This window comes from Cornus florida, unplaced genomic scaffold (assembly GCF_030987335.1).
Source record: "Cornus florida cultivar Cherokee Brave unplaced genomic scaffold, ASM3098733v1 CherokeeBrave_3.0.0_Hap2_Chr03, whole genome shotgun sequence".
NCBI classification, from domain to species: domain Eukaryota; kingdom Viridiplantae; phylum Streptophyta; class Magnoliopsida; order Cornales; family Cornaceae; genus Cornus; species Cornus florida.
In genome coordinates this window covers 64,281,287-64,294,033 of record NW_026775573.1, presented here as the reverse complement: position 1 = coordinate 64,294,033, position 12,747 = coordinate 64,281,287, and the positions used below count along the sequence as shown (strand labels likewise).

Here is a 12,747-nt window from a genome sequence, read left to right as displayed (position 1 = left end):
GATGTATTATTGGTGTTGATACAATTTATTGTTGTGCTACAAAGACTATTTCAACATTATTCTGAGTATTAAACCAGATATTTGTTTGGACTGTCTAGTGGTTGAGATCAATCAATGAAGAAGCAGATTCGAGGAGACTAAAACATTGTAGGCTGAGTAGTTGATGACTTGGAGATCTTTGAGGGTACTGAAGATTTGGTGTTAGCTGTGTCTAGAGATCAACTAGGAGTTCGAGGGTACTGAACTAAAAACTATTTTGTACATCTCATTCTTCATAGTGGACTGACTTGCCAGACTAGATCCCGTGGTTTTTTAACCCTGGTTGAACTTTGAACTAAAATATAAGTATAAATATCTGATTGTTTTAAATTTTAAAATAACATTGTTTCATAAAACTTTTTTTAAGTAATTATATGTAAAGAGCATCATATTACTGAAAGTTATTAAATAACTGCTCATATTTACACTTCAACCCGGCTTTCTTTCTAAAACTTTCTTAAAAATCCCTAAGAATGCCTTACTTACAAAATAAATAAAATAAAAAACAAAAAAATCCCAAGAATCAGACACGCGTGTCGGGCACTTGTTCATGGCGTGTCTATGCAATGTCCGAGCCATGTCCAAATATTCAAATTCAAAAACAAAAAACAAAATTCAGACACATTTTTTGGCGTGTCGGGGCATGTCCGACACGTGTCAGTGTCCAACAAGGATTCTTTGCCTTTTTAGGTGTGTCCGTGATTCCATGTGTTTCATCCTCATAGAAATACTTCGAAAGCTAATGGGTTATATTTTAACCAGAAATAATCTCATGCTGTCGTCAGCTCTGGTTCTTCAACAAATTTCTATAAATTTCAGCAGTCCATCTCCAACACACAGCTAATTAAAGCATTCAATCAAAAAGATTGCACATACACATTCCAAGGCAAGAAAGCATTATCCATGAATTATTATAGCAAGGACAAATGGCGTAAAAAATCTATAAATAATACAAACAGTCTTCATCATGAAGCCCCTTCCGAAAGATAGAAATAAGGATGATTACAATGTGGACCACAGAAAAGGAAGACAGACTAGCAGCATATAAAATTAACCACAGTTACCTGGAAATATCGTTGCAAGTGTCCATGACTTCAGCAATTTCAGCAACAAAGCAATGTCAGCATCCGAAAATCTACTGCGGTGATAATGTGATGTATCCTTCAAAATTTTAACTATAGCATCCAATCTTGAAAACTCAAGTTCAGTCAGCGACATGTTCTTTTTGTCCTTCAGAAGATTTCAAATAGATCCATCATTTAGGTGTAATTCTATATTTGTGCATTGGGAATGTAAGATAGTTACACGTGATTAAAAAAAAATTTACTCCAATTCTCAAAACTTAAAAGTCTCTATATATTAACCAATATCTCATGAATAACAAGAAACAAGGAAGCTCAAACCATTGTACAACAAAAGAAGCAACCAAGATTAAATAATAAAACATTTAGCTAAAAGTAAATAGAAGTGAAGAAGCAAAACTCATATATACCAAGAATACAAAAAATATATGAAGGAAAATATTACCGGGTCAGAAAGCAGAGAATTGTTGAACTCTGAAATCTTTTTGAGAATCCCATCAAACTGGGCCACATCAAAAACAAGCATTCCTTTCTGGAAATAACATAATTTAGGAACATAAATGAATTAACAGATTGAGAAGAATGAAGATCCATGGAAAATGTAAGAACACAGAAGTATGTTTAGATTAGCACATCCCAAATTTAGAACTTGAAATGCAATATAGTTGACAGGTGAATTCCCATTGCTATAATGAACCCATTGTTGGCAGTAGTTAAATTACTTCAATGTCAATATATAGAATCTTAATTTTTCATGGTAAAAAGCAGCATATCTCATAATTGTATCCCGCGCCTAAATCAGGCACTGACAAAAACATCTATTATCAATTTCATTATGTTCCTGAAATTCAACATCAACATCAATACAATCAAATAGAATAAAGTAATGGCACATGGAATAAAGCTATAGGGTAACATGCCAACAAAAATATTTGAAAATTTCAAATTGGTTTCTCATTCATTTTGTCCGACATTGGTTATTCTGTCTGGAATCCCTTTGGAGGGATCTCAAATGATTGGCATCTCCAAAGTTGTGCTCATCTCTTGGCTATGTCATGTGTAATGGATACAAGGGCCATGGTGAAGGGAAGTAGTGCATCCATGACAGCCAAGGTCTACTAGATTGCTTCCTTCAAATCCATGCACCAAGCTACAAATGGCTCCTTTTCTAATAAAATAGCGGAAGGACGACTTGGGATGTGCAGTTTGTGAGGCACCTCTAGCCTCTCTAGGACTGGGAGATGGAGAACATTTCTGATTTCCTGGCGTTGCTATATCGTCAGAGGGTGGAGGGCATGGGGTGGACTAGTGGTTATGGGCAGCTTCCTCTCAGAGGAGATTCGCGGTGCGCTTCTTCCAGGAGGTTGGTGAGTGCTGAGGTTCCTTCCTTACCAAGTTGTGTAGCACACAAAGGCCCCTCTAAAGGTGGCTAATTTTTCCTGCACCATAGCTTTGGGCCGAATCCGAACAATAGACAACTTGAGGAGGAGAGGGCAGATTCTTGTGAATCAATGTTGCATGTGCAAGAGGGATGAGAAATCAGTGGATCATCTTCTTCTTCACTGCCCGATGGCTCGAGATAGCTAGGCTATGCTCCTGGGTTTATTCAGGGACCATTGGGTTATGCTTCATTTTACGATGATTGTTTTTGAGGTTTAAAAAGGCTGCCCGGTGGGGGGCTCAAGCTCGAGATGCCTGGAGAATCACGCCTTTGTGCTTATGGTGGTCTTTGTGGAGAGAGACATAGGAGTGAGAGAGACAAAACTCCTATTGGGGTGTTTAAGTTATCTTTTGCAGTTTATATTTTTGGCTTCGGAGGAGAAACTGTAAATCTATAAGAGAGTTAGTGGATTTTGCGGACATGTTGAGTGGTTATGGGCCCTATTTGTCCTTGTGTAGTTTTTGGTGATGTGTTCCCCGTTGGAGTGCCTTTTATAATACATTACTTATAAATAAATAAATAAATAAAAACATTTTTCCGCTTGCAAAATGCGAGGGTACCACCATGCTTCAGTGAACAAATAGTTTACCTTTCTAATTCTATTACTGTGACTCCTTTTTCGTCCACACTAAGTGCATTAATCAACCTTGTCTTACAAGAAAAAGTAATCAACTTGTATACTTGGTTTTATCACACAAGATGTGCTTCGTTACAACTATCCCAACAACAAAATCTGCACAATTATACATGGGCATGCAATTTCGAAGAGTGCACTTTGAACCATCTGACCAATTACAATATTGAAAACTTGAGAAAATACCTTAGGAATATGCTTATAAGTAGGTTTCGCCGAGACAGCTGTTATTTAAGAAAAAATATGAAAATTATTAGATCCTGCCATAGACTTGAGTAGGAAGTTGTGCAGCAGAATATCATCTGTAGAAAACCAGGAAAGAATTTTAAACTCTACTTCCCAATAATAAACACGTACCATACTTGTTGGAAGGTTCTCCAGGTATGTAAGCACTAGCTGAAAAGTGAATCGAGGAACTAGTTACATGAAATGTAGAAATTAGCAGAATGACCTAATCAACCAACTCAAGTGGTCAGTGAAGTCAAATATGATATGATACTTACAACCAGTGAAGGGATCACGAAATGATGAATCAAAAGTGGTATCCCTTTGTCCAGAATTTTGGAGTATGAACTGAACAATTTGTTCACGGTAGGAAAGAGGAAGATTTTCCTTGAGAAGCCAGTTGTCAGCAGTAGTATATGGATTATCTGGAAACAGTTAACCAATTGTATTATTTTTATTGGGTTTCAATGATCAAATACATACATTAATCATTGAATATATAAGGTATAATAAATTTAACATACAACTAGGATATTCAACAAGAAGTCCAAGTCTAAAAGAAATTAAAGCTTCCATATGTGCATACCTCTTTAGTATATGATCATCATTACTACAGACGAGTATTTCCAATAAAATCACAAACTACATATATTAATTATATATGTTGTCATAGCATATCCCTCACAATTATCAATACAAAATTAATGAAGACATAGAGATACTTTCAGATCCCATTTAGCATCACAATCATAGCCATAAAGTAAAACAATATTTGTCAACACAAGTCTACAACCATCTGCAGACAAGAATTCTGAACACGGAATATTATTAATCTATTAGAAATTTAAAGGAAAAAATGTGCCACCATTCTCTCACTAAGCCACATTATGATAGATCACAGTTTATGCAAAATTTTATGGATTTCTTTGGAGGAAAAGTAACGTATTTTAACAAAAGTTTTACAAAGATAGAACGTGTTGTAGTGGAAGAATAAAAATCAGCATGGATCAAGTGAAAATAAACTGAGAGACGTAAACATTGTACTGAGGAGAATACCCGATCGATTGTAGGGCAATTTACGAATGGGCTCACCATCTCCAATATCAACATCAAAGACTGATCGACAAAATATTCCAGATTATTATTGGAAAGTCTGAAAAATTAAAAAATACAAACTGAAGAAAAAAGGTAAATCAGATTTGAGAAGGCTAACCATAATCATATTGGATTCCATCAAGAACAGGACGCTTCATGCCATCATCAGGTCCATCAACAACTTCGCCAATCTAAAGTGAATGCAATGGTGAGTACAAATATTTCTAGCTACATCTAAAAAGAAAGGTAAAGACAATTAACATTGAAGCATAAGATGAAGATATTTGATTGTCAGAATAATTAAGTGACTTAACTTCTCTAAAACTAATTATCTAATTCCAAAATCTCGTTGAAAAACTATAGTCATTGACAGTTCCACAAAGTAAACATACAAGCAAACAATAAACAGAAATTCAAGTGTAGGTGATGAAGATACTAAAGAAGTAAGTATTCAGGATCACCAATAGGTAATGGCATTTATCTATTTGGTAATGTAAAAGTGCAAGATGTCTCCACAAGCGTAAATGAAAACTTCCAATTTTTTTTTTTTTTTTTTTTTTTTTTTTTTTTGTTTAGTAAAGATTCATAGAAAAAGCATGCTCAATCAGGGAGCACATCCCACAAAACTACACAAGGACCAAATAGGGCCCCTAATTTCTCAATATGTCCAAAAATCCACCATCTCCCCCAAAAATTTACAATTTCTCCCCTAGAACAACCAAAAAAGAGAACTAAGTATAGAAAATTTGAGCACCCCTACAGGAGTCTCCTCATCATAAAAAAAATCTATGTTGTGTTCATTCCACAAGCACCACCAAATACACAAAGCCGCCACCCTCCAAAAGTCTCGGGCTTGGAAACCCACTATACATCCTCTCAAAGCCTCCATCAAACACCTTGGAGATTGAGGCATAACCCAAATGACCCCATACAAGGCCAATAGCATGGCCCAACTGTCCCAAGCCACTAAGCAATGAAAAAGAAGATGATCTACCGTCTCCTCATCTTTTACACATACAAAACCAGCTCATGATGACCTGTCTTGTGACGACCTCTGTGGGCGGGTGCGAGACACTAGGCGAGCTACCACACCAGCAAGCTACAAGTGTTATGATTCCACATCACCTGGGAAAGGTAAAGGTGAAGTGCTATATGTAGGTTCAACACCTTTCTTTAACACAATGCGTTTTAAAGCCGTGATGGTCCTGAACTCATCAGAACTCCACAATTAAGAGTACTTATGTTGGAGTAGTACTCGGGAAGTCTGGTCCGGGGGAGCCAAAAGCGTACAATATTGTGTCGGGTAGGGTGAGGGCTGTTAAAAATGGTATCCGAGCCGGAACCCAGCTGAATGTGTCGCCAACAAGGACGTTGGGCCCCATAGGGGTTGATTGTGACGACCTCTGTGAGCGGGTGTGATGTGGGTGGGTGCGAGACACTGGGTGAGCTACCACACTAGCAGGCTTTGGGTGTTATGATCCCATATCGCCTGGGGAAGGTAAAGGTGAAGTGTTATATGTAGGTTCAACAACTTTTTATAACACAACGCATTTTAAAGCCTTGATGGCCGTGAACCCATCAGAACTCCACAGTTAAGCGTGCTTACACTAGAGTAGTACTAGGATGGGTAACTTGCTAGGAATTCTAGTCCGAAGGAGCCAAAAGCGGACAATATTGTGTCGAATAGAGTGAGGGCTGTTACAAATGGTATCAGAGTCGGAACTCAGCCGGATGTGTGGCCAGCAAGGACGTTGGGCCCCATAAGGGGGTGATTGTGACGACCTCTGTGAGCGGGTGTGATGTGGGTGGGTGCAAAACACTAAGCGAGCTACCACATTAGCAGGCTACGGGTGGTATGATCCCACATCGGCTAGGGAAGGTAAAGGTGAAGTGATATATGTAGGTTCAACACCCTTTTATAACACAACGCGTGTTGTGGAAAAACTAATCATTTTATGGGATTCTAGGCGCGGTTGACCTCATGATTCGGATCCAATTTATTCGGAATTACTCATGAATAAATTGGAATGATTTCTTCCCATTTTAGTCTCTGATTCAAACTATTTGTACAGCTGCATATCTTTGACTTTGTACATTTATTTTGTTCCTTATTTATAGCCTAGAGTGTAGCTGTCCTTTCTTGTATATATAGGCCTTGTACAATCTGTAAACTATGAAGGAAATTAATAGAATTCCTTATTCAAAAACTTTCCTGATGGTGTCAGAGCCCCCTTTGGTTTATAGGTGCATTTTCTTCAATTTAGTCGGCCTTCATTGTTGGATAACTTCATTCAACCACCATGTCTGAAGAAACCTCTGTTAGTGTTAGTGCTTCGGAAAAGACTTATAATGGGCAAACCTCAGGGCCTATAGAAAGTCCTACCATTCAGATTACTACCCACAAACTCAATGGCCAAAACTTTCTCCGCTAGTCTCAAATCCGTGAAGTTTTTCATCAAAGGCAGAGGGAAGATGGGACTGCGGGATGGATCAAAGAAGGCGCCCAAACTAGAGGAGCCTGGTTTTGAAGCGTGGGATGCTGAAAACTCTATGATTTTGTATTGGCTCATTAACTCGATGGAGCCAAAGATAAGTCAAGAGTTTCATGATTTTTTTTTCAGGAGGCTGTCAATCTCACTTATTCGGACAAGGATAATGACTCACAGTTGTTTGATTTGAGGCAAAAGACCCATGAATCAACATAAGGTACGCAAAGTGTGACTGTTTATTTCAATGGAATGAGTCGTTTTTGGCAAGAAATGGACCTGTATCAGGACCATGATCGGAAGAATGTGGAGGACAACATGAAATATAAGAGGATTCTTGAGAGAGACAGAGTGTTTGATTCAAGGCAAATGGCTCGGTTGATCGATACAAGGCAAGATTGGTTGCAAAAGGCTTCACACAGACCTATGGGATAGACTACAAAGAAACCCTTGCACCCGTGGCAAAGTTTGGGTTTTACTATCCATAGCTGTAAACTGAGACTAGCCGATGCACCAACTTGATGTAAAAAACGCATTTCTCCATGGAGACTTTGAGGAAGAAGTGTATATGGAGCTACCGCTAGGATTTGAAGGTAATTTTGGAGAAAATAAAGTATGCAGATTAAAGAAATCTCTTTATAGGCTGAAGCAATCCCCACGTGCTTGGTTTGAAAAATTCACCAAGGCTGTCCGTAGTAGAGGATATACGCAAAGCCAAGGAGATCACACGATGTTTTACAAACACAAAGGAGGGAAGTTAACTGTACTAATTGTGTATGTTGATGACATCATTGTGACTGGTAATGATGACACCAAGGTGGACGACCTGAAGAAGTCTCTTGCAAAAGAATTTGAGACCAAGGAGTTGGGAAATCTGAGATATTTTTTGGGAATAGAAGTTGCAAGGTCAAAAAAAAGGAATGTTTCTGTCACAAAGGAAGTATATCCTTGATTTGCTTGAGGAAACCGATCTATTGGGATGCAAACCAAAAGATACTCGTATAGACTTCAACCATAAACTTGATGGTATAACCACAAACCCAATGGTGGAAAATGAGAGGTACCAACGATTAGTTGGAAAGCTCATTTACTTATCCTATACTACGCCTGATATTGCCTATGCCGTGGGAATTGTCAGCAGGTTCATGCACGCTCCTAATCAAGACGACCTGAACGCTTCATTCAGGATCCTAAGATATCAAAGGCACTCCAGGAAAAGGAATTTTATTCTCCAAAAATGGGAATATGGAGATTGAAGCCTACACCGATGCAAACTGGGGAGGATCACTCAGTGATAAACGCTCTACTTCAGGGTATTGTACCTTTGTAAGAGGTAATTTGGTGACATGGAGGAGTAAGAAGCAAACCGCTGAGTTCCGTGCAATGGCTTTGGGAATTTGTGAGTTACTTTGGCTGAAGTCTATTTTAAAAGAACTAAAGTTGCAAAGCAATAATCCTATGAAACTCTACTGTGACAACAAAACAGCCATTAGTATAGCACAGAATCCAGTACAACACGACAGAACAAAACATGTTGAAATCGACAAACACTTTATCGAGGAGAAAATTGAAGGAGGCCTAGTCTGTACCCCCTACATCCGATCTAAAGAACAGCTAGCTGATACCTTGACTAAAGGTTTGGCTAAAGGACAGTTTCAAGAGTCAATTACAAGTTGGGCATGACTGATATCTAAACACCAGCTTGAGGGGGAGTGCGGAAAAACAGATCACCAGAAAATCTGGGATTCTAGGCGTAGTTGACCCCAGGATTCGGATCCAATTTATTCGGAATTATTCCCTGAATAAAGCTGCAAATCTTTGACTTAGTACATTTATTTATTTCCTTATTTATAGCCTAGAGTGTAGCTGTCCTTCTTGTATATATAGGCCTTGTACAATCCGTAAACTATGAAGGAAATTAATAGAATTCAATATTAAAAAGCTTTCCTCACGGTTTAAAACCGCAATGACCGTGAACCCATCAAAACTCCACAATTAAGTGTGTTTATGCTGGAGTAGTACCAGAATGGGTGACCTCCCATGAAGTCTATTCCAGGGGAGCCAAAAGCAGACAATATTGTGTCGGGTACGGTGAAGGCTGTTACATGTCTTCTCCTCCACAGGCTATCCAGCGTCAATATCCTCTCCAAAACTGTTAAGCCAAGGAGCCTAGCTTAAGAGGAGCTTTGGTGCGCGGCACACCACACAACCTTCCAAGGGAAAGCAAGCCCCATAGCATCCAAAATGCATCTATAGAAGAAGTGAACATCAAACCTTCCCTGAGATGGTATTGTCCATACCCAAGAGTCAAACCCATCCCCATCCACCTCCTGGCGGTATAGCAAAGCCAAGAACTCTAAGACGTTCTCCAACTCCCAATCCTACAAATGCCTCACAATATGCACATCTCAAGTCGTCCAACCTCTATCAAGCCAATAACAGTTTACAACTGAGGCCTGTCTATCCATGGCAATCATAAAGATTCTCAGAAAGACGTACGCCAAAGGTCCTGTCATCACACCAAACATCCTCCCAAAAGTCAATATCCCCGCCTCCTCGAATCTTGCACCGAATGTGTTTGGAAAATTCATCCCACCCCTTCATAATGAATTTCCAAACACCCACCCCTATTGGGACCCTCACCTCAAAAGAGCACCAACCACCCCTCTCCTCCCCAAATATATAGCAGATCACCCTCCTCCATAAACTATGTCTCTCCGCTCCATATTTCTTTTTTTTGATAAGTAAATTGCATTAAAAGCGTTCAAAAGGGGAACGCGTCCCAAACTATACAAAGACAAAACGGAGCCTATGAACTCAAAGAACTCATAAAATCAACAATATCCTCAAGAGAGGAGTAGTCTCTCCCCTGACCCCAACAAAACAAATTACAAATGATAGAAAATTTTAACACCCCAATGGAGGATTCCTTCCCCTCAAAAGATCTTCCATTACGCTCTCTCCAAAGGCTCCACCAAATACAAAAAGGGGTCACCCTCCAAAAAACTATGGCCTGAGCCCCCACCCATTGGCCCCTCCACATATCTAACAACTCCCAAGAGGTCCGAGGCATGACCCAATAAATACCAAACAGGCCAAACATCAAACTCCAACAATCATGAGCCACAGGACAGTACAACAAAAGATGATCCACCGACTCCCCATTAATCTTGCAAAGACAACACCTATTAACAATGATATGCCTTCGCTTCCTCAAATTGTCCAAGAAGCACTTTGTTGAAAGGCATCAATATCCTAATCCCCAACCTCCCACATGGATAGGGAATCAAACCTGCTCCCAGCTCACAAGTTGGTACTTGAACTCCTCTCTCAGACTCCCCAGAGAAAGTTTTGTTGAAGCCTCTCGATCCTCCTTTGCTGCCGCAAAAGGAATATGGAAAAGAGAAAGGAAATACGTTGGAAAACTCGACAAAGTACTCTTAATCAAGGTGAGTCAGCCTCCCTTCGAAAGGAACTGCTTCTTCCAACCCGAAGCCTCCTCTCAAACCTCTCCACTCCCGGATCTCAATGCCCACTCTCCTAGACAGCGATCCCAGGGGCAATCCCAAATACGAGATAGGGAAAGATCCTACACCACAATCTAAAATGTAAGCCAAGTCAGAAATCCTGGCAACGACCCCCCACCGAGACCATCACACTCTTCCTCACATTAACCTTCCAGTAAGTGGGAAATCTCAACTGAGGCTCATCTACATCACAAAAAGTAATTGTATCATTTGTGACCAATAATTGGGAAATCTCCAACTAGCTGGAAGGGTCCATGCCCACCTTGAACCCTCTGATAAGGCCGAGCTCCACGACTCTCCTCATCAATCCATCACAATGATGAATAAAAATGGAGACATAGGATCCCCCTGCCTCAGACCTCAGGAGTTGCTAAAGAAGCTTGTCGAAGACCCTTTTAGTAGAACCAAGAACCTCATAGAAGAGATACAGAATTCAATCCACATCCTCTACGTGTCCCCGAAACCCATCCTATTCAAAAACAATCATATAAACAGTAAAATTTCTTTGTAGAGCAAATTCCTTTAGATTCCCTCATGATTCCTCCTTTCTCCACAACTAATCTATAAATGTTTCAGCATGCTTTTTGGGGAATTTCTGCTAGCTGTTACTTTCATGTCTATTAGACGGAAAGAATTAAGAGACCCTACTTGCTTTATATATAGGTATTAAAATTCTTAAATGGCACATGGCAGCGAACTAAAGGTAACCTTTAAAAACAAAGAAAAAATGAAACCTAAATCCTTGTAGCCTCTTAAAGGTATGATCCAATTATTCATTTCTCTAATGGTACTCTATATACTTTCTTTCTAAAGAAACTTCCAAATTCAATCTTTCTTCCAATTATATGTTTTTGTATTACCAAATCATCACTTGGATCCTTCACCTCCTGCAATAAATCTTTCCAGCTAAATACCAAAATATCTCGTAATGCATAAAAGTACACGTGGCAGAATATATATATATATATCATATATTGATAAACATACATATATATATATATATATCAGGGCATTGACCATTTTAATCAATCATAGAAATCTCAATTCCCAAGGATAACCCAAGCATCATAATCACTGACAAAGCTGCATGGAGACACATGACCACAAGTTAAAACTCAATTACATTTAAAAAGTTCAATCATTGAACCATTTGCCCACTAGTTATATGACCATGCATTGATGACAATCTGTGGTATGCTAACTTAACCAGTATCAACTACTGAGTCCCTTAAAAGTTAGTAGTGAAATAAAAAGAAACAGAAACAAAGTGAAGCTTTTAGGAAAGCAAATTAAAATTAGAATTAAAGAAGAAAATAATTAATGTTTATGTACGCTTTGCACACAGAAGACTCAATAGTATGTACTAGGAGAATACAAGAGAAGGAATGAGCTAAAAACAATGGCTACACTTGAGGGCACATATCTTAAATTTGTAAACAACATGAATAGACCAACGTCAATGGAACTATAACACAAATGACCTAAAAAGAACTACTGTGACGAACATAGAAATGAGAAACTTGTTTATGAAATAGCAGATACACAGCACACATCTTCAATACGCACAATAATTCAACAACAATGATTTCTAAAATAATCATTTAAGTGTAGAAATGATGAAGGGCGACTAACTAGGTACTACCAGAAACAACATATTAATATTCCAAGTAAACATCAGCTTACTCTAGTCTTTTCTGTGAAACGAAACTCTGATCACAAAGCAAAGCTGAAACTTTTTAATACTAAAATTTCTAGTTACAATCGGCGTTTCAATATCACTTGCTTTTTTCCATGTATAAGAGATCCCAAAAGGAAAAACTTAAAAATATATGTATGAAGTATCCCAGAAAATAAGACCACAGGCACGGCATCCCTTCCGTGAAAAATTATTTAAATAAATCCAGCAGATGTAAAAATTAAGAACCTTGGCCCTTAATACACATTCAGTATTTATATGCAATTATCATAATCACTTTTACAAACAAGAAGTAAGCCGACATACTTTCATTAGACACATGAAAACTTGCAAAGCATAAATTTCGCACCTAGACAATGCTTATGAACACCATAACGCAAGATAACATTGTTTCCAAGGCCAATCGGCTACCAGCACATGAAGCAAATTCTTATATTTTATACAAAATAAAAACATAATCTAAACAATTGATAAAAGTCATGTCGCAAAGAGCCGGAACAGAATTAATATGGAACAGATTAT

At 38.5% G+C, this 12,747-nt stretch overlaps 1 protein-coding gene across 2 annotated transcripts in view; it reads right to left on the bottom strand.

The window, feature by feature from the left end:
- LOC132300680 (uncharacterized) overlaps nt 1–12,747 on the bottom strand; it is a 49,796-nt gene that overhangs the window by 13,782 nt on the left and 23,267 nt on the right. For both annotated transcript variants that reach the window (XM_059797871.1, XM_059797872.1), the window contains exons 10-16: nt 4,635–4,707; nt 4,478–4,537; nt 3,700–3,846; nt 3,554–3,592; nt 3,383–3,420; nt 1,567–1,653; nt 1,104–1,269 (exon numbers count right to left, since the gene is read on the bottom strand). In XM_059797871.1, coding sequence (XP_059653854.1) covers nt 1,104–1,269; nt 1,567–1,653; nt 3,383–3,420; nt 3,554–3,592; nt 3,700–3,846; nt 4,478–4,537; nt 4,635–4,707 — 610 coding nt within the window. The remainder of the gene's footprint in view (nt 1–1,103; nt 1,270–1,566; nt 1,654–3,382; nt 3,421–3,553; nt 3,593–3,699; nt 3,847–4,477; nt 4,538–4,634; nt 4,708–12,747) is intronic.